Source organism: Toxorhynchites rutilus, chromosome 2 (assembly GCF_029784135.1).
Source record: "Toxorhynchites rutilus septentrionalis strain SRP chromosome 2, ASM2978413v1, whole genome shotgun sequence".
NCBI lineage: Eukaryota > Metazoa > Arthropoda > Insecta > Diptera > Culicidae > Toxorhynchites > Toxorhynchites rutilus.
The window spans coordinates 101,065,411-101,089,027 of record NC_073745.1 but is presented as its reverse complement, the minus strand read 5'-3'; the positions used below and the strand labels follow the sequence as shown (position 1 = coordinate 101,089,027).

Below are 23,617 nucleotides of genomic sequence, written 5' to 3'. Positions count from 1 at the left end.
GATAAATAAGAAAGATAAAGTGATACATTAATTTCTAGCACAGCACGAACAATCCTTTGTATCGCACTGACTCCCCGATACCACCTTAAACAAATTGATCGTAACTCTCGACTTTCGCTTCTTCATTTTCACAATTTACGAGGGTCGATTCACGAAAAATAATCCCACATTTCTTGCTTACCGATAAAATAACGTCCACCCGGACACGAGTCGATGCTTCGAAATAATTTGCTTCCTTCTGGTTTCGCTCTCACACCAAAATAACCCGGAAAAATAGTATCAAATTAATCACATCCTGCTGAAAATAATAACGTGCTAACTAAAATTGAGCTCCGAGCTGGGAGGGAACACAAGAAAACATCGAAAACCGGGCAAACAACTTGCAAAACACTAAAGATCCCATCCGCAGTGGGGTGGATAACAACTTACGGATTCAATTTCTTTTCTCACTCATCATAAATCTCACCCTGACCTATTTGTCTGCTGAGCCGGGTAGAATGAATAAGAAATCGAAACACGAGTGCGAAACACTTCCTGCGGACAGGATTCCCTTTGCGAAACCCAGAGGGAGCCTTTGGAGCAGATGAATATTCGGGTAGCGAGGCATACATTGTTGTTGATAAATGGGGATTTTGGCTGAAATTGGAATGCAAAAGACAGTGCGTCTCCACGGAATTCTACAGTGACGACGCAAACGCACTGTCTTTCAGGAAGCAAACAACCTTCGTGCTTCCGTTAGTACCAATGAATGCAATAAAACTGAAAGAACTATTCCTGATGAGAGGCATTCCCCAAACAAGCAAGGGTCCTCGAAACCAAATTAAATTAGTTTCAAGTGATGCGAAGCAAACCATTTATACCCGTTTTGTTTTGTGCATGTAGAAAAGATGAATTCACTAGAAACATAATACAGCACATTTCCCGTCCCGACTGGCCGGACGAAGCGTCGTTCCACACTGCAACGAAATTGAAATTCCTCATTGTCAGATAAAACGAAAATACATGAACCTAACCACCGCTCCTCGGTGTGTAATCACTCCGGCAAAAATGTATTCAACTCCTTGAATTTTTCCGCACAATTTAGACCACTCCAACGGTTCCCCATCTTATTTTCTTATTGTTGTTGTTTTTCGTATCTTCCCCTCCCGCAGGTTGGCAACGCCTTGGTTTGCATCGCTGTCTACACGAACCACACGATGCGCACCGTAACGAACATCTTCATCGTGAACCTCGCGGTGGCGGACTTTTTCGTGATTCTGTTCTGCCTGCCACCGACCGTGGTCTGGGACGTGACCGAGACGTGGTTCATGGGGAAAGTTCTCTGCAAAGTCGTCATCTACTTTCAGGTGAGTGCATTTAACTAGGTAAACGTTTTGCGGGGGGAGGAGACGCTGATTTGGGAGGAAGCCTCTGGTGATTTTCGGCAAAAGCATCTTCGAGAGCGGTTACCACAAAAAATATATTGAAATGAACCGAAATAACATTTAAATTTTATGTCCGTATACTTTTATTATATTTCGGGTTTTCACATTTTCTAATCAAGCAATAGCATCAAAATCACTAATAGTCAGAATCATTATTTTAAGAAATAATGATCGCATAGCAAAACGGCAGTTTTGAAAGCTTGTTCAAATTATGTAACGGATCTTTCCAGCCGTATGGCACCCGCCATGTTTTTGGTGCCAACATCTCACACGTCAGAAGTATTTGTTTTCTTCAAACAGCGATCCGCGTTGACGGCACTGAGCTTCGTTTACTAGTTTAGGGGAGCGTCAAAGAACAGCTGATTTTCAGTCGGAGTGGTCGTTTTCAAAATTAAAATTATGAATGAAAATTAGCTTTTCCATATTAAATTAGTAGGGTAAATGATCTTGGTTTGTCCAATTTGGGGTGTTTTTACGCAACTAGTAAATGCAAATCGATTTTTCTTCATGAAAATCACACATAATCGATACGAGTTTGGGTTTGTTGAAAAGCCCCAAGTCTCTAGTTGCTAATACTACCATAAGGTGTTGAAATTATTCAAATTTTTATGTTTTTTAACTATTTTCCTTAAAGAAGAATTATGATCATGGTTTGACCACCTCTGATCATGGTTTGCCCAAAAAAATGATCATGGTTTGTCCGGTTTTAGAAATCTCCATTTTTGAATGAAAACATTCGAATTCACAATTAGATGTTGCATTTATCATTGCTTGAGTTTACTGTCATCATATTGATTCATTCATAATTTAGGCTTTCTACAGAATATTGCCTTTTCTTGGGCATTTTAGAAGTGTTCACCTCAACACAATCAACACAGAAAAACCATACTTCTGCTATGCGCGAGGTGTGCTTCGCATAACATAAACAAACATAAACAAACTGCAGCGCGCCAAGCGGTTGCCATAGAAATCATGTGGACAAAACAACATTATTGAATTGGACAACTCATGATCGGAATTGAGTTCATCAAAATGCGTTAATTTAATGGTTTAGCTATGTAAATCCGATACTAATGGTGAGCAAGCATGATGTTTACAATATTTATAAGTGTTGTAATCCAGAAAAGGTCTGAATACGTGCCAAATAATCATCTGGTGATCGATTAAAAGTTAGCTCGAATGAGGGGCGCATTGTCACAAATAGAAGGTGTATTTTATAATCCTTTAAAACATGTGATTCCGTAAAAATATACTATCAAACTACTATTAATCATGTAAAAGGCAATTTCATTTATATGTTTCGAAACACTCGAAGGCCTTATTTGACACAGGAGCGCTGAATTAGAGCATTCAAAAAAGTGGGCAAACCATGATCATATTTTCGACTGGACAAACCAAGATCATTTACCCTATTCTGTTTAAAAAGAAAAACTTTTTTTTTTTGCCGGATCCGTGTCTTCTAATCTGGTAGAGATTACACTAACGATTTTGGGACCCAAATTATGGCTCTAACTTGAAGTCGCCACCAGACGTCGACGTCATCGCGAATTACCAATTTACCACCATCTGACATATCGTGATGTCGATGATGAACTTTTACAGCAGAGGGATAGTGAGATAGGCGGTGACGGTAGGTAGAGTGAGATAGCGATAATCGTGTCATACACCTGGATCTTTCATTTAGGACTTGTCAACCTTTCTTTTAATACAACGCAAATTTTTGAGATATTAAGTTCAAATTTATTCTGGTTATAGTTCAACTCTTACATTTTAAGAATGAAATTCGATTTCGGCCATATAACCCCCACTGGCCCGTGTATAGCGATCGATCCGTTGGACCCAATTTTCCATTACTCGGCCACACATTCCGACCAGAATGTTGTGAGTTTCGCGTTCGATGTTGTCTCTGAGCTCTTCTAAGGTTGCTGATTGTTGACATAGACTAGTGACCTGAGACAGCCCCATAAAAAGAAACCAAATGGCGTCAAATCGCATGAACGAGGTGGCCATTTGACATGTCCATTTCTCGAAATAACACGTTTACCAAACTCACTCGACGACCCTTTTGAAGAAGCGGTTTATTTAGATGTTTAAAGAATGGAAGATGTAAAGAATAAAGTTCCAAACAATGATTAGATTAATGCAGGGAATAGTAAAAACTTTACCTTACTGAAGGTTTTCTCTGATATATTTCCATCACAATAATCTTTATTGCATATTTTGATTTATAAATAATATCTTTTCAATGTTATCTGACGGAAGTCTACTACATCTTTCACTGCACACTTGTCTTGCTTTCGAAAAAAAAAGTTCACATGGTATTAAAGTCGCCGGGAAAACTTAATAGTTTCAGAACAAATTGTAAAGCCGCGGATAGATTTCATTTATTTCCACCAAAGGGACGCTTATTTTCAGCAATCTACCTCAGCTATTGTAGCAGCTTTTGGATCATGTGAGGCTTGAAGATTGCCATCCAATGCATCAAACTCCTCCCATACAAGTGAACGCGCTCCATCTCCGTTGGGTACCTAGCCACCTTCGAAAGCTCAGTTAATTTTCAGGGCCCAACATCACACGGAACTCTTTTCCCGTTCAACACAAATCCCGCCAGTAGAACTAATCAAAATCAACTGCGTTTACGCGGTGTCGACGGCAAGACAATTTACACAAATAACTCAACCAGCGGACAATTCCTCTTCGCGTTTATAATTGAAAACACAGGTGCTGGGACCACTACACATTTAATCTAATCACATTACATATACAGTAGGATGCCATTGAATGTATGGGAAAAAATCGAACCTTAAATTTCAAAATGTTACCGTATACAAAATGTTCGCCACCTCGAAAAACGCCCTATGTCAAATGGCCTGGCCGGGTAAGGGAGTGAAAAGTGCCCCCAAACCAAATCACCAGCTGTACGGCAAATATTGTAGAGGATATTAAATAAGAAATTTTGGCATTTTTTTTTAACCCCTTTGTGGTTGAACATAAGATCTACAGGGTTTTCCAACTTTAAATTCCGAAAGAAAATTGAAATAAAACACACTTAGAATTCGAATTTCGATGAAACTTTTATTTCAAATTAATGTTTGGTTTATGCCATTATGTGTGAAATACAACATCATTCAAATGTCCACCTAGGGCTTCCTCGCAAACGTTGATCCGGAACAGGTAATTTTCGATGACTTTTCGGCACATATGGGGCGGTATCTCGGTCATAACTTCACGAATGTTGTCTTTCAAATGTTCCAGAGTTTGCGGAGAGTTGGCATAGACACGGTCTATCGCATAACCCCACAAAAAAAAGTCTAGCGGGTTCAAATCGCATGATCTGGACGGCCAATTGGGATCACCAAAACGCGAAATTATGCGTCCCTCAAATTTCGTTCGCAATATGGCCATGTTCGGTCGTGTTGTGTGGCACGTGGCGCCGTCCTGCTGAAACCACATGTCATCCGTATCCATATCTTCAATTTGTGGCAAAAAAAAATCGGTTAACATGCGGCCATAGCGCTCACCATTCACAGTCTCGCCGCCCTCATTTTCAAAGAAATACGGCCCGATGACTCCACCAGACCATAATGCGCACCAAACAGTGACTTTTGGCGGATGCAATGGCCTCTCAACAATCACGTGTGGATTTTCTGAGCCCCATATACTTTGAAATTTTGGGTGTTCACATAGCCACCGAGCTCGAAATGTGCCTCATCGCTGAAGAAAATTTGATGCGAAAATTCAGCATTTTGCTGCTGTTGTTCGTTCACCCAATCGACGTCGTATGCCATGGTCACCACACTCTAATTTTTGTACCAGTTGGACTTTATATGAATTCGCCACAATGATGTGTTTGACAAGCCCAATTGCTGAGCACGCCGTGGAATCGAAACATTCGGGTCATCCTCCACACTGGCAGCAACAGCAGCAATATTTTCGGCCGAACGCACATTACGATGATGCACAGGTTTCACAATATCCGCTACGGATCCAGTTTGCTCGAATTTACGCACTACATTAGCGATTGTGTGCTCTGTAGGCCGTCCATGACGACCAAAATCCGTCCGTAATGCTCGAAAAACATTTGCCGGTTTTTCATCATTTTTATAGTATAATTTAACAAAATTAACACGTTGTGCGATGCTAAAACGATCCATATTGTAAAATGGCAGACATTCAACTAACGATATGGCGCATTGGTTGACAGCTATGTCAAACGGAAACGGTACTTTCGGAAGCCCGAAACGGAAAACCCTGTATAGTGAAAAACGTACTTTTTCGTTTCTTTCACGCCATCCTGAAAAGCTTCGAGATAAAAATTTGGAAAATAAAACAGAATGTGCATCTCACTACGGTGTATCAAGAAAAATTATCAAAAAAAATTTCATCAAAAATTGAAGTACTAAAAAAATCTTGAATTTTTTTTTTGGGATTTAGAGTTTCAGTATTACTTTAATTCATATTTAAATGTGTTCCTACGGCTTTTCTAGATATGTGTGATTTTTTTCAGATTTGTTTCATTGTTGCGCGGTACAAAAAAATATTTTTTTTATATATTTCCAAAGGGTGTGGCTGGGTAAGGGAGTAAAAAGTACCCCCAAACCAAATCATCAGCTGTATGAAAAATATTGTAGTGCACCCGTGGACGAGTGGTTAGCAAGACGAGTTATCTAAAAGATAATTTATTTATTTTTCTCAACATTGAAATCAGTTAAGCAAACATGAAAAACGAACTGATTTTATTTACAGATATAAGTTCAAAAAATTGCAATGTCCAAAAAAAAAACCAATACTCAGTCATGTCCGCCACAGAGCCGATACGGTCCCGACGAGGCCCTTGCAGCCAAGTGGTCCACCAGAGCACAAGTCCAACCGCCAGCCTTGTTTTAGATTGACTATGAATACCCTCATTCAGAGAAATCAAGAAAATTTCCTTTACGAAAAATTCCTAGACCGACACTTAAAAAACTTTCAATTTAATATATGATATGTGCCTCGCGCGACGCTCAAACTTTTGTAGACTACTTTTATTTTTTTTTAAACTAATACAACTATAAGAACGACAAAATAAAAATAAAAATAGTCCATCATCACCAAGATCATGACAGACATAATAGAGATCAATACAAATTTAAAAAAAGATAATTTAACAAAAATTAAATAATCTACATAATATAATCCGTTCAAAAAAAAAAAAACTTCGTCAGATTCATTAAAAATATTGGAAACAAACTGCAAAAAAATTGTCCACATTAAATTATCCGTTCGTATAAAACTTCGTCAGTAAAGATCTTCGTCATAAAAATAAACAAAAACTCGTTCAGCTGTTACGAAAACACAGCTTTTACATGTGAAATACAGTGCCTCTTTAATTCTTTTCTGTAAGTGTTGTTGGGCATTTAATATGTCTTGGCATCGAGTTGAACACATTTATTCCTTTGAAGTACAACGAATTTTGTGAAGCACATGACAAGAAATTAGGTGTTCTCAATTCATTCGCGTTTCTAGTGTTATAACTATGGAAGTCACTTCCTCTTTCAACTCGATCACACAAATACCGAGGCAGCAAACCATTAATTACTTTAAAAATGAACACCATAGTCAAATAAACAATTCTTTGCTTCACGGATAACCATTGCAGAGCATTCAACATTAAAGATGAGGAAGTGAATCTGTTACATTTTAGTATCAACCGCATTATTTTGTTTTGCAAGCGCTGTAATCTCGATATTTGTGTGTCATTGGCTAAAAATAAAATGGAAGAGCAAAAGTCTAAATGAGGAGAGATGATTGATTTGTATAGCTGTATTTTGCTGCAAATAGTTAAATCGTGTTTCAATCGACATAAGATTCCATACTTCTTGATGATATTGTCAATGTGAGTGTTGAACTTGAGTTTGTCATCAATAATCACGCCAAGATATTTAATGTCCCGAACTCGATCAATAGTCTCATTATCAATAACGATGGAGACGTTTTCATTTAAACGATTTCGCGAGATTACCATATATTTAGTTTTACTTATGTTCAATTTCAATAGTTTATACTTCAACCATCTACTTAAAGAATGTAAATCTCCATTCAAATGTAAAACGACCTGATCTAAATCATTAGCAGCAATGAATAACACAGTATCATCTGCAAAAAGATTGTATCACAAAATCGTAAAACTCTTCGCTTGTCATTAATATACATAATAAATAAAAGGGGCCCTAATATACTTCCCTGAGGTACTCCAAGATTATTCCCTAGCGGATTTGAAATTGTGTCATTAAAAATAGTCCGTTGAGTTCTGTCATTTAAATAGCTTTCAAAACATTTATATGCAGTACTCGTAAATCCAAAGCGCTTAATCGTGTACAACAACAAGGGCCTAGAAATTGTTTCGAAAGCGCGTTTTAGATCCAAAAAAACAGCAATGATATTCTCTTTGCACTCTAGTTTCTCTTTCCATTTTGCTAATACCAAGTTCAATGCGGTTTCACAGGAATGACCTTCCCGATATCCCGATTGTTCTGGTATGAGCAAAGCATTGCAATTTAAATATTCCAGCAGCTGGCCTTTAACGACTACTTCTAATATTTTCTCTAGCGTGTGCAACATATTGATGGAACGAAACTCTTCGGCTTTAATCGTTCCAGCAACCTTTTGAATTGGAACTATTAGAGATTCCTTCCACACCTTAGGCACATGCCCAGTTAGCAAAGATTTATTAATAAGGTCCAGCAAGATGTGATCGATGACATGAAAGCAATCTTGAATAATTCTAGCATTGACATTATGCACTCCAGCCGTTTTTTCCTAAAGAAAAGCAAATAGTTCTAAGTTCATTTAATGTAATTGGGTGAAAACTTTCAAATCAACAACTACTGTTAACCGGCTGTTTTATTTCATCAGTTTCATCAGCCATTTCAATGGACTGATTGATCAATGAAACACTATTGACAAAATAATCGTTAAACTTAGATGCTATAACCTATTCAGACGGTTCAAGTGTGCCATTAAGAGTTATGGATCGCGGTTTGCTAATACTAGGTTTTAATAAAGATTTCAAAATTTTCCCTAACTCCTTGCTGTTGCTTTGATGCAGATCAATCTTCCTCTGAATATATTCACAACGAGTTTTCTTAATCGATTGTGAATATCTATTGCTCATATTCCAATGATTTCCATCATTTGTTCTACAAAATTTTTTGTGCCATCTGTCTCTCTCATGTTTAAGGCGTAAAAGATCCAAATTGTACCAACTGTTCGAGTTTTTCATAGGAACAATTTTTTGCGTAACAAGCCGATTTGTACACTCTTTCAAGGTATTAGTTAGAACAGCTGATGATTCATCTAAATTACCGACCTCGAATGGAAAATCCAGGCTTCTCACTACGAGATTCGAAACAGCATGCTTCGAATATTTTCTCCAGCACTTTAGTTTCACAATATCTTCGTTTACCACGAGATTATCTACAATATTGATAATTAAAGTCTCATGATCGGTTATTTTCAAATTGGTATCCGTGACTGTGTAAATAGTATCAAAATTGGAATAAACATGATCAATTAAAGTTTTACTGTGCCTGGAAATGCGCGTAAATTCATGTACTGTTTGTTTCAAATTGAAGAAATGGATACACGCTTCAAATGGTTTGAATTGTAGTCATCACGCCAATTAATATTGAAATCACCAGCTAATATATTCAATTTGCTAGAGTCAAGGAACATTTCAAGCCAGTTTTCTATTATTTCAACAAAACGCAAGTCGCTTGAGCTGGGACTATGATACAAAACACCAAAATTACCCATCTTCATGCCATGTTCAACTGTAATGCCCATTATTATGCCGGGTGTTCGGGTTCGATTCCCGTTCTGGCCGGGGGAGTTTTCGTCAGAGAAATTTCCTTCGACTTGCACTGTGGTCACGCGTATTCTAGAGCTTGCCTCTCGGAATGAATGTATGCGTGTTATTTGTTAAGAAATCTCAACTAAGTATTAATAAATGACGCTAGTTGATGCATGCGTTGAGACGGCAAAAGTTCCACAGGGAACGTTACCGCCATTCAAGAAGTTCAAGATGGAAAATACTGTATAGGGTACTAAATAAAACATTTTGGCAATAGTACCATATATTTGAGACCATTTTTTTTTTTTATTAAATCGTTTATTTTTACAGGCTCAGTTACATAAGTTTAAAGGAGCCAAACTCCTATCTGTATAGTTACAAGTATACATAAACATTTTTTATTAATTCTAATGTTAATGAGGTAGAGAACCGATTACTCGCGGCTTGCTCGAGTTTAGAAGGGTGACATTTTGTTTCAGGAAAAGGATGGGATATAAGGATATGTTGACAATGTTCACACTCACATTCGCACTCACATTCATCATACTCAATTCTTAAGCCTATCTTATATCTAACATGTATTTACATTTCACCTTATTCTATTGTTAGTAAGAAGGGATTTGATTTCTCGCGAAGGAAAAGGAAAAGGAGAATATAAGGATATAAGGACAATCACACACGAAGATCGATAGCTTTTAGGAAGACATATATTTGGGACATGTAATCAAGGTCTAACCGAGCCAACACATCTCTCACCGGCACATTGGGCTGCCTTCCTCTAGCCCGAAGAAATTTTTCTAAATTCGATCTGGCAACAAGATACTCCTCGCACGACCAAACAACGTGTTCGATGTCGTGGTAACCTTGGCCACAAGCACAGATATTGCCATCGGCAAGATTAAAACGAAAGAGTAGCGCGTCTAACGAACAGTGATTGGACATGAGTCGAGAGAAGGTGCGAATAAAGTCCCGACTTAAGTCCAGACTTTTGAACCATGGTTTGAGGCTAACCTTAGGGATAATCGAGTGAAGCCACCGACCCAATTCATCTTCGTTCCACTTACGTTGCCAGTTAACGATGGTATTTTTACGGACTAAAGAATAAAATTCATTGAAGGCGATTTGACGCTGATAAATATCGCCTTCAATTGCACCTACCTTTGCCAATGAGTCAGCCCTCTCGTTACCCGGAATTGAGCAATGTGAAGGGACCCAGACAAAGGTAATGACATAACAGCGTCTGGTTAAAGCACTCAAATTTTCTCGTATTCTCTCAAGGAAGTACGGCGAGTGCTTTTCCGGCCTCACTGAACGGATAGCTTCGACAGAGCTAAGACTATCCGTTACAATGTAATAGTGTTCAACAGGTCGTGAGGCGACGCTGTCCAGCGCCCAATGTATTGCTGCCAATTCAGCAATATACACAGAGCAAGGATTCTGAAGACTGTGGGAGGTGCTAAAAATTTCGTTGAACACTCCAAATCCTGTGGACTCATTCATAGAGGACCCATCAGTAAAGTACATATTATCACAATTGACACGCCCATACTTTGCATTGAAGATCGTAGGAACGATCCCCGATCGATGATAATCTGGAATTCCATGGATTTTCTCCTTCATGAACAGATCAAAATGTACAGAGGAATTGATGTAGTCAGGAAAACAAACACGGTTGGGAGTATACGAAGAAGGATCAACCTGCATGGAGATGAATTCATGATATGAGCTCATGAATCCTGAATGAAAATTTAGCTCGATAAGCTGCTCAAAATTTCCGATCACCAATGGGTTCATAACCTTACACCGGATGAGGAACCGAAGCGATAATAAATTGAAGCGATCTTTGAGTGGGAGTAGGCCTGCCAAAACCTCGAGACTCATGGTATGCGTTGAGGGCATACATCCCAACGCAATACGGAGACAAAGATACTGAATTCGCTCGAGTTTAATGAGATGTGTTTTGGCAGCTGATTGAAAACAGAAACTGCCATACTCCATCACTGAGAGAATAGTTGTTCGATACAACATTATAAGATCTTCGGGATGGGCTCCCCACCAGGTGCCGGTAATTGTACGGAGAAAGTTTATTCTTTGTTGGCATTTTTTACTCAGATACCTAATATGGGCCCCCCAAGTACATTTGGAGTCGAACCAGACCCCAAGATACTTGAATGACATAGCATGAGTGATCGGTTTACCCAAAAGTTGAAGCTTTGGTTTTGCTGGTCTATGCTTCCTAGAAAAAACCACCATCTCTGTTTTCTCCGTGGAGAATTCGATCCCTAGCCCAATGGCCCAGGTTGAAAAATTGTTCAAAGTATCTTGTAAGGGTCCTTGCAGGTTGGATTCGTTTGATCCTACGACAGACACCACTCCGTCATCTGCAAGTTGTCTTAGGCTGCAATTTTGTGTAAGACAATTGTCGATGTCGCTTACATAGAAGTTGTACAAAAGGGGGCTTAAACATGAGCCCTGGGGGAGGCCCATGTAGGAGACCCGATTTACTGTCGAATCCCCGTGAGAAAAGTTCAACTTTTTCTCACAAAGCAAGTTATATAACATATTATTCAACAGAGGCGGCAGACCCCGAGAGTGTAATTTGTCTGACAAAACCTCTATTGAAACAGAATCAAAGGCCCCCTTTATGTCCAAGAATACTGAAGCCATTTGTTTTTTTTCGGCGTAAGCCATTTGAATTTCTGAAGAAAGCAACGCAAGACAATCATTCGTCCCCTTGCCCCTGCGGAACCCATATTGTGTATCTGAGAGTAGGCCATTCGTTTCGACCCATCGATCAAGGCGAAACAAGATCATTTTCTCCAACAATTTCCGTATACAAGACAGCATTGCTATTGGACGGTACGAATTGAAGTCGGATGCGGGTTTTCCGGGTTTTTGAATAGCTATAATTCGCACTTGTCTCCAATCATCTGGAACAATATTATGCTCCAGAAACCGATTGAATAAATTCAACAAGCGATGTTTCGCCACATCAGGGAGGTTTTTTAACAAGTTGAACTTAATTCTATCCGTTCCTGGAGCCGAATTGTTACAAGAAAGGAGAGCAAGAGAGAATTCTACCATCGAAAACTCGGAATCAAGATCGCACCTATCTTGTGGTATATCTCGAACAATTTTTTGCACAGGAACGGAATCGGGACAAACCTTCCGTGCAAAATTAAAAATCCATCGATGTGAATATTCTTCGCTTTCATTCGATGAAGAGCGATTTCTCATGTTTCGAGCCACTTTCCATAATTTTTTCATTGACGTTTCTCGTGACAAACCTCCCACGAAATTTCGCCAATAAGCACGTTTTTTCCCTTTGATCAAGTTTTTAAATTGATTTTCAAGGTCCAAATACGTTTGAAAATTCTCAATGGTTCCACGTTTCCGAAAAGCTTTAAATGCGTTCGATTTATCCTGATAAAGCTTGGAACATTGGCTATCCCACCATGGATTGGGAGGCCTTTGACGAAAAGTGGAGCCTGGGATGGGTTTCGTTTGAGCGCGAACCGCGCTGTCATATATCAAACGAGAAAGGAAGTTATACTCCTCCAATGGAGGCAAACCATCTCTGGAATTGATGGCTAGAGCAATCGCGTCCGCATATTTTTTCCAGTCAATGTGTCTTGTGAGGTCATATGCCATGTTTATAGATTCAGAAGAATTCGAACCAATGGTGATGGAAATTTTGATTGGCAAGTGATCACTACCGTTGGGGTCCTGGATTACATTCCACTTGCAATCTAACGATAGTGAATTCGAGCAAAGCGAGAGGTCAAGAGCACTTGGGTTAGCAGGAGGTTTAGGAACACGTGTTGTTTCCCCAGTATTCAAAACGGTCATATTGAAGCTGTTACAAAGGTCATATATCATCGATGAACGATTGTCGTCGTACTGTTCCCCCCAGGCAGTTCCGTGAGAGTTGAAGTCTCCCAAGATCAATCGTGGCTCAGGAAGGAGTGAGCACATGTCAACAAGTTGCTTGCGGCTAACCGCAGCTCTCGGAGGCCAATACAAGCTGACAATACAAAGGTCTTTGCCTCTGATGTTTGCATGACAAGCAACAGCTTCGATCCCCCCAATAGGTGGAAGGTCAATTCTAAAAAATGAGTGGCACTTATTGATCCCCAATAGCACCCCTCCGTATCTGTCAACACGGTCCAAGCGTATAATATTAAAATCGTGGAAAGAGATATCATCTCGCGAAGAAAGCCAAGTTTCGGACAGAGCAAAAACGTCACAATTGAAGTTATGAATTAAAAATTTGAATGTATCCAATTTAGGGATAAGACTACGACAATTCCACTGTAAAACAGTGATATCTCCGACCTCTCTATTTGAATTAGACATCAAGAGAGATAATCATTGCAAGGAGGGGCCATGTTTGCATCAATTGTTGCAAAATTGTCTTTAATACTGGAAGCATTGAAATGACAATGGTTCTGATGGAGTCGGAAACATTAAAACACTTGAAGATTTGGTCCAAAAGGTCAGACAACTTTATAAATCCCGATTGGGGAGTTGAGCTGGACGGAAAAATAGGGACATTTGGGGTTTTTGATGTCCCCTCGAGTGCTGGGTCGTTCGAAGGTGAACTATTCCCACGGAAGCCAGGAGGAACCTGATTTTGCTTGTCCGCTGCACTCGATTTTTTAGGCATGCTAACAGGAGGTATAACCGGAGGGGCTTGTCCTTGAACTTTGGGAGTGGTCACATTTTTGCGCCGGGGATTCCCTTGGAAAATGAACGGTGTGCCCCCGTTAGCTGTGTCCGCTTCCATTTCGTCAACGGGTAACGTGGCGAAGACATTTTGTGTGATGATTGGTTGTTGTTGTTGGGCCAGTGGAGAAGCGCCCTTTAAAATATCCGCAAAAGTGCGTTTCGAGCGTTCCTTCAAAGAGCGCTTCTGTTTCTCCCAGCGACTCTTGTAAGTTTCACAAACTGAGAGCTCGTGTGGGGATCCCCCGCAATATGGACATTTATGCTCAGTCGCACTGCAGGATTTCCCCTCATGTTGCTCTCCGCAAGTGGCACAGCGCTCCTTGTTGGCACAATAATCTGAAGTGTGACCAACTGACTTGCATTTTTGGCAAGTCATGGGCTTTGGCACGAAGAGTCGCACAGGCAGTCTTAATTTGCCCACCATGACGTAGTCAGGGAGAGCGGAACCAGCAAAAGTTACTCGAAACGAGTCTGACGGCGTGAATTTAGTTTTTCCCTTTTCTTGGGATACTTTCCCTAGTTGGCGGCTGTCCAAAATTTTAACGCCCACCAACGGGAGTCTTTTAAATTTACCAACTCCTTCCTTTATCATTTCACACGTCAGACCCGTTTCAGTTATCACCCCCGAGATTTCTACGTCATGGGAAGGCACGTAGACACGATACTCTAGGGAGAATCTCTCGTCGATCACAACTGCATTTGCGTGTTTCCGATCACTCACGACAACACGCAGTTTGTTCGGTCTAACCTTAGAGATTTCGACCACGGAGGAATAATATCTTGCCAGATCTTTCGAAACCTGAATGACATTGATGGATTTTCCGTTCGGTTTGGGCCGGAAAAAAACAACCCATGGGCCAGCTCCAGGTGAATCTTCTGGATAGACCTTGACACGAGGAGAGGAAGCAACTGAGGGGGAGGTCGAGGTCGATTGTTGAGCGGGGGCGGGATCAGTAGGGCTGGGAGGCAAGTTCGGGAGTTGAGCGGAAACGGGAGCGGGAGAATGAGGGGGTGAAGAGGAAAGGTTTGCAAATTTTCTTGAGGGAGGCTTGTTGAGGTGAGTTAACTCTTCCTGTAAAGAGACATCTTCTGAGGGGGGAACGCGTTTAAGCGACTTCCCAGCACCCGTAGCTGGGGAGGGGGAGACAGTGGATTCGATATCCATGTCAACGCTTTCTTCCCCTTCTGCCATTTAAAATGGCAGATGTACACTTTCTTATAATTTTTGCAATTTTTTTTTATAATTCCTTAACCTAATAACCTTAACCTATTAATTTGAGTATACTTATTATGCACACCAGTGCGGATTATTTATAACGGTGCTGCGTGTTGATCGTTCGGTACAGCTGAACCCGTGTATCGCACCACGCGGTGATGATGTCGAAGACGGTGCTACGGCGATAACACACCAGCACTCAGCGCTCGCGTGCAGCGTTTCTTCCTCTCGCTTGTTGTGTCTGCTCCAATGAATTCACAGGGAATCCCGTTAGTGTCCAACACTCACTTCACCAGCCACGAAAATAACGGTATCACTTCAACGATGGACGATAACGATATAAAACCGTCCGGCGGCTTCGAGCTTAGGAAGACGAATGATTGAGACCATTTGAGGCTGATGATTTGGTTTGGGGGCACTTTTTACTCCCTTATCCAGGCAGACCCTTTGGAAATATAAAAAAAAATTGTTTGTACCGCGCAACACTGAAAAAAATCGCACATATCTAGAAAAGCCGTAGGAACACATTTAAATATGAATTAGAGTAGTACTGAATTTCTAAATCTCAAAAAAAAAATTTCTAAATTTCAATATTTTTAGTACTTCAATTTTTGATGAAATTTTTTTTTGATAATTTTTCTGGATACACCGTAGAGAGATGCACATTCAGTATTTTTTTTTCAAATTTTTATCTCGAAGCTTTTCAGGATGGCGTGAAATAAACGAAAAAGTACGTTTTTCACTATAGGTGTTAAACCACAAAGGGGTTCAAAAAAACCGCCAAAATTTCTTATTTAATATCCTCTACAATATTTGCCATACGGCTGGTGATGTGGTTTGGGGGCACTTTTTACTCCCTTACCCGGCCAGGCCCTTTCAGCTCAATCGGACTTAAGGGAGAGTGACGCAAAGCGGTCAAAGTTTGAGTTTTTTTGGAAATCTAAAAATCACCCAAGGGGGGAGCAAAGGAAATCGGGGTTTGCGAAAAAAAATTGATGCCAAATGTCTTAAAATCTCATTAAAAATCGAGATTTAATGTAATTTTTGACAAAAAAAAATTACATTAAAAATTTTTGTCAAAAATCGGCACTCTACGAAACGAAAAGTACGGCTTGGATGCCAATAGAAATAGTTATCTCGATTTTTCATTCGGAGCTTGCTACGAAATGTTGATTTGCACGATAATGTACCCTATGCAAAATATTAGCTGGTGTCACTGGTGTTACTGGTGTCACAGACGTTAAAAGTTGAGTTTTTTTTGAAAACGGAAAAATCACCGGGATTCGGGGTTTTAAAAAAAATTTATGCCAAACGTCTTAAAATTGCATGACATCTCAAAAAACAACATCTCAAAAAAAAATTTTTTTTTGTCAAAAATCGATTTTTCAGGCAGAGAAACAAGCAAATGCCAAAAAAACGTTTTTTTTTTGACATAAAATTGTAAGGGGTTGTATCTAGGACACGACCGCATATTTTTGACGTAGAACTACGCAATTATATTCCACTTGTTAACCACTTCGAATATTATTTTAGAATGCATCGAAGTTTTTGTAAAAGATTATGTTCTTCGTTACAAATAAATTTGATACAAATGATGAAATTTGAATCAAGAAAATTTCCTTTACGAAAAATTCCTAGACCGACACTTAAAAAACTTTCAATTTAATATATGATATGTGCCTCGCGCGACGCTCAAACTTTTGTAGACTACTTTTATTTTTTTTTAAACTAATACAACTATAAGAACGACAAAATAAAAATAAAAATAGTCCATCATCACCAAGATCATGACAGAAATAATAGAGATCAATACAAATTTAAAAAAAGATAATTTAACAAAAATTAAATAATCTACATAATATAATCATAATATAATATAACCTTTTACGTTCGATATGATGCCTAGGACTACCAAAATATGTGAACGGAAGAATTGTCAAACGATCATTGTGTTTTACATTTCCCTCTGAAATTATTGCACATCTCCTGTTAACCCTTCCAATACGGCAGTGTGCTCCGCCGGAGTGCTACCGCTGTACGGAGCACTGCACCGAAAAGTATACACATCGCGCTGGTCTGATAGATGTGCAGTATCACTTTCGTGTTGTCTAAAGACGACGCTCGTACACACGGCTCATCGCGCGGATGTCGTCTAAAGACGACGCTCGTGGCGAAAGGGTTAACGTAGTTCTCGAACCGCGAAAGTTCATTCACCTCTAGTATCTGAAATGACGATTTTCCCAGGCTTCTCAGTTTAAAAGTACGTTTTAGGGAAACATATTCTGGTCTGCAAAACGACAAGCGAGTACAAAAGTACTCAACACCAAAAAATACCCCCGACTTGCATGTATTTGCAAAGCGGATTTTTGAAGTCCGTGTTAGGGAAATTTAATTTTGAAGTCCGTGTTAGGGAAACACAGCTCAGTGGGCAAAAATACCACCGACTTGTATGTTTTGACATAGCGGATTCCTCCAGGCACATTGATTTTGAAGTCCGTGTTAGGGAAACACCGCTCGGTAGGAACAAAAACACCCTAAACTTGCATGTATATTTGCAGAGCGGATTTCCACAGGTACATTTTGAAGTCTGTGTTGGGGAAGCCGTAAATCGGGCCAATCAAAACTTGCGTTTAGATAATGCTTGACATCTTACAGTTATTCAATTGTTCATCTCATGAAAAATAATATTTTATGAATTGTGATAAACGCGTAGAAATATTCCCTATCAACTGATGCAAGCATCTATCCGATTTGTTAATAAATGTTGGAGTTATAAGCATTCGAGATACGGGTAGGGTTGGCACACAAATCAGCAGGTGGAGCCGATCTGGCGTAGTTGTAACATCCATGCCTCTCACGCTAAAGGTCACGAGTTCAATTCTCACTCCCGACATTCTTCCAAAAATGGAAGTAAAAGTGACGAACCAGCCAAATGAGTTGAAAGTCATTATAATACAGATAAAAAAAAAAAAAAAAAAAAACAAATCAGCAGAACAAATGTATGGGTAAAAAGGAAGTTCTTCCAGTTTTCATGAATTTAAACCGTTCAGAGATGAGCGAATTGTGATGTATAGCATATCAAACAAATCTTATAGAATTTCCGATTCGAATGGTATGCAAATCATGAGAATTCGTTCACAGTGAAAATAGTAATTAACATTAATTTTATTTCACAAAAACGTGACCTTTTTCTGATTTGGCACCCTTCCTGAAAGACGTAGTTCTACGTCAAAAAAATTTTGTGGAGCATAAACGTTTCGCTTACCATGCAGATATTTTAGAGCATCTAACGTTACTAAACTATATTCTATAGATCAAACAAATTGATCTGATTCAATCGCAGATAATTTTCATACATTTACGGCACAAATCAAAACCTGGACAAAACATTATTTCTGATTTTTTTTCCGCATGACTCTGCGAGGTTACTGACCAAAAGCGAACTAGCTTAATTCGGATTTTGGAACAGAAGTTATTGTCAATTTCAGTTATATTCCGTGAACTACACCAAAAATGCTGCTTTATTCCAAAATTCGATTGTGGCTTGTTTCCCCTATGAAATAGAAAAAGTTTTGAATCAGTTTTCGTGCACAATGCCTTACCACCGAAATCGCCTTGCAAGATCCTTATACCAATCGTTCCTAGATGTCCCCGCGGGAGCTGAATTTCAACGCAAGTATCCACAAGCACTTAAGAAAGAAGAATATTTTTTTCACCTAAAGGTAATTCATACATGATATCTTTCCCGAGGCCATATTGACAAATTATCCTTTCTCATTAAGAATAATACTTTCCATAATATTCGAAGGGGGACCAAGCTTAAAAAGGTACCGTTCGTGACCACCAGCATCATCCTGACATCCCATTCAATTGAAACTGGTCACTGCAAAGTCGTTACCGGCTTCGTTAGTGACCATTCAAAGTTCGAATCTCCGAAACTTTTTTTTCCAGGCAAATCCCGGTGGAAACTAAAAACGCTACAGCGTGTTCAAGCTCTAGCTGGTGAGAATAATCTCAGAGGCTCATTATTTCTCATTTTACGCCAAGTTGATTATTCATGAAGTGGCAATAATTGTTCTCCTCTTTTTCATTTCCCTTGAATAACAATAAAGATAATGATTAAATATGAGCAACGCGAGATTCATGTTCACTCGAAATATGAAATTAAGTGGCCACTTAATATTGTGGATTGTTTTTATTGGATATCCACAGATTTTTCATTACGATGAGGAACAATATTATGAATATCTCCTTGGAGTGTGATGTCGTTTGTAATATAAACATATTTTCCCCCCAATAAGAGGCATTCCGTTCAAATGAACGGAATCTGAATTGCAATCATAATTACACATTCCCAGGAATGCTCGGATTGAATGGTTCTAAATCGAAATAATTGCTCAGAGGTGTGCATCAAATTATAGACAATGAACAGCAATTATTGTTAACAACTGAACTGGGAGAATGCTATTCATTAAGGTTGATGCGAATGATTCGTTTGTCCTTTCATAATGATAATCTATTATAAACAAACACATGAAGCAATCCATTACAAACACCTGCGGATAGCTGCTCCAACCACTGTTGTGTCATACTGCTAATAAAAATGTAAATGCTCCCATTACTATAATCGATTTCATTTTCAATTGATTACCAATAAATCCCACGTAACACCCGTAAATAATTCACGGTCTAATTTTCCCCGTATTGATACTCCCGTATGCGTACCGTAAACGTACGATGTGAATTATTCAAATAAGTCTCCCCTGCCTCTTTACTTTGACACATTAATTGACTCCCACACACTCGGTTTTCTCGGAACAGTTTGTCACACGCAAACACACACTTCAGGTGACAAATATCAAACAAGCAGTCGGAAGCAGATGGTTCTCCAGGGGGAGGTGGAAACATAATCAAATGAACTGTACTCCGTTAAACTTTGTTACGGAGGAAGTATATTTACACCACTCTTATGTGTGCCCCAGGATTGGCAGAATAGGAAACTAGAATTAATCCAGTAATTGAAACGCGCTCATTCGATTTCCTGACGCGGAGGATACATTACCAAGCGATATTTAAGTTATAGCACGGCGCTTAAGTTCTATAAAGGGAGGGAACAGACATTTCATGAAATGATATCCCATTTAGCAAGGCAGGAGGTGTCTCCTGCAACACCAAACTTGATTGTGTACACAATTTGATTCCATGAGCCTGAATATGTTATTACACTCAGTGAACTTCGGGCAAATTGATGAATAATTAAACCACTCCTAAGTGGAGACACAATCGTAGAGAGGTTAGGGAAAATACTGTATCCGACAACATGTGTCCCGATGTTTCGTATCACATGGGCAGAAATAGATCGACGAAATGAAGAGTTTAACGAAAACAAACTTCTAATTAAGACACTCTCCCAGAAAAGTAGAACACACACACACACATCACCGAATAAACAGAACCAACCAAAAATCCTGCAGGTCTCATTTGCGCGTGGGCAGGTGCCGAAGCGAGATAAGAAGAAAAACACGCAATTTCCGCCCTTTAGCGCTCTCGTGTTTACTGATCAAATATAGATTCTTTGATCTCAACGTTTTCCAGTACGCGTGTCGATGAAAAGCAGACAATCTCACCCCCGCAATAGTTCAATTCATGTCCCACTTCGGTTAGATGTAACCACCGTTCAATGGAATTTCGCACGCTCTCAGCTGTTGTTATTTTTTTTGCCAGATAACAACCGCAGCAGCAAGATGTTTGTTTGTGATTTCTCGGAACGTTTTTATTCATCTGTCTCTAAGCTTTTCTTATCTGCAATGAGGATAGAAAATCTTTCTCAGCTTCAGCGTCAAACATTGAACGACGACATAATTCCATTCTACGGCTGCTATCGCTTCATTAATTTCCGTTAAATTGAGAACGGCGACTGTTTTAATTCCGCTGAATTTTGAACACATCGACGCCAATATAATATTTATTTTATCGATCGGAGAAAGTGAAATCCATCGTAGACGAATGTCTGCCGGCGTAAATATTTGGAGAACAATTTGCCTTTCCCGCGTATCGAAATGATTCTTAGAATGGAACAGATGAAAAAATCGACCGGGGATTCAGACACATTGAGTGGATTTTCGGAAAACTTTTGGGGCAGAACTAATAGTTACCATCACATACACTCCCTCCGAATACGTTCTGCGCGAATCGTCACGAAGTCTACGCGAATTTGATAGGTCTTCAATGAACATAATCCGCTATAGCATCGAGGTTTTTCGTTAGTTTGTTAGTATCAATCGAAACTAATGCGATGGGGTTTGAATAATCGCAAAACTTTTCGAAACACTTTTCTTCTGAACAGCGACGATGTTTGACGATGTTTCATTCGAGCTAAGATTATCGAATATAAAAGTTATTCCGTTCCGATCAATGAATAGGTATATTTCTCTTATCAGATTTATTGACATCCCGACAAACGATTAATTGCAGAGTATAAAGCCTGCGATGAGAATTGGCTCCGACAATGACCTTTTGCATTACTTCTACATTGACCGGGTTAAGTGTCGTTGTATTGCTCGTCTCCCGCCCCGAAGGCAGTTTATCCGTGCAATTAAATTATTAAAAAATCAATCACAAATTGATAAAACAAACATTCAATCCGCCAAATTTTCATCGTATCTGTTATCCGGCCTATCCGACCAATATGTGTTATCCGACCGGTTACCGGATAGTGACTCACTATCCGGCCGGATAACGGAAGTTAGAAAAAATCAATAATATCTAACATAAGATAAATTATAACAAAATAGCTCATAAACATCATAGAACTATGGTGTAACATATCCGAAATGTTATTATAATTAAAGTATTATCAACTCATAACAGTGTTAGTATATTAACAGTATTCAAAATTAACCAGTGGTAAATTATGAGGATGAGTAATAATTTTACAGCAGTTCATGGTTATAATCGATTTCGCGATAAACGAGTAACTCGTTTCGAGAAAATTCAATCTCAAACCGAATTGGTTTTAGAGTAATTCCAAATGAAATCGACATATGACAAAACATGAGTATTTTTGATTCGAATGAAAGTGGATATTCCGTTTGGGTTAGAGAAAATATGAGTTTTCCACAGCAATTGGGAATTTTTTGACTCAAGCGTAACTTTTGAAAAGGGCGTATCGATTTGAGTAAGAGAAATCTTTGATAATTGATATCTCAAAAACTATGAGTCGTACCGAAATAGTGTCTTAGAAAGAGTTATAGAGTATTGATGGTTGAACATGAAAAAAAATGTACACTGAGAAAAAAAATTAGTGCTCTTTTTTTATTTACAAAATAAAAATTCAATTTGCAATATCCAAAATACATATTTTTTTAATTTTTTTTTAAATTTTTTCATACAAAATAGAAGTCATGCAGACAATTTAAAAAAGGGATCAAGATGGTAAAACTATTTTTGACAAACTTTGTGGAACATCGAAATTTTAGGAACTTTCGAAACTTCGAATTTTTGTATGTTAACAATCATCTTTAGCCACAAATTATGAATTCTGCTGTGATTTAAAACGAAAAAAGGTTATTATCAATCTCCTTCTAAATGTAGCCATTCTCGAAATATTAAAACAAATATTTCTAATTTATTGTCTTTTTTTATAGTATAATCCCTTTTAATATGTTTGTCGTGTTATACCGTCATGTTCATGAAATTTTATTAATTTGCTTATAATTTCCAACAACTTTTCCAAATACATCATCATGGTTCATTTTTTGACTCAAGCGTTACTTTTGAAAAGGACGTATCGATTTGAGTAAGAGAAATCTTTGATAATTTATATCTCAAAAAATATGAGTCGTACCGAAATAGTGTCTTAGAAAGAGTTATAGAGTATTGTTGGCTTAATTTGAAAAAAATATACACTAAGAAGAAAAATTAGTACTCTTTTTTTATTTACAAAATAATATTTTAATTTGCGATATCAAAAAATATGTATTTTTTAATATTTTTTTCAATTTTTTCATATAAAATAGAAGTCATGTAGAAAATTTAAAAAATGGGCCCAAGATGGTAAAACTATTTTTGACGAAATTTGTGGAACATCGAATTTTTAAGAATTTTCGAAACTTCGAATATTTGTATGTTAGCAATCATTCTTAGCCACAAATTATGAATTCTGATGTGATTTAAAACAAAAAAGGTTATTATTGATCTCCTTCTAAATGCAATCATTCTCGAGATATTTAAAAAAATATTTCTAATTTATAATCTTAGTAAATAATCTCTTTGAATATGTTTGAAATTTTATGAATTTTCGTATAATTTCCAACAATTTTTTGATTGGTTGAAGTTTGTATTTAGATAAAAAAGATTTTTGAGTTTCGCTACGTTTTGTATTAACCCACATGTCTTCGAATAACGTAACTCCTAAAC

General features: G+C 38.4%; 1 protein-coding gene across 7 annotated transcripts in view; it reads left to right on the top strand.

Moving 5' to 3' along the window:
* The window catches only part of LOC129767479 (orexin/Hypocretin receptor type 1-like), a 430,709-nt gene that overhangs the window by 213,719 nt on the left and 193,373 nt on the right, over nucleotides 1-23,617 (top strand). For all 7 annotated transcript variants that reach the window (XM_055768444.1, XM_055768441.1, XM_055768442.1 and 4 more), the window contains one exon: nucleotides 1,152-1,346. In XM_055768444.1, the coding sequence (XP_055624419.1) occupies nucleotides 1,152-1,346 (195 nt within the window). The remainder of the gene's footprint in view (nucleotides 1-1,151; nucleotides 1,347-23,617) is intronic.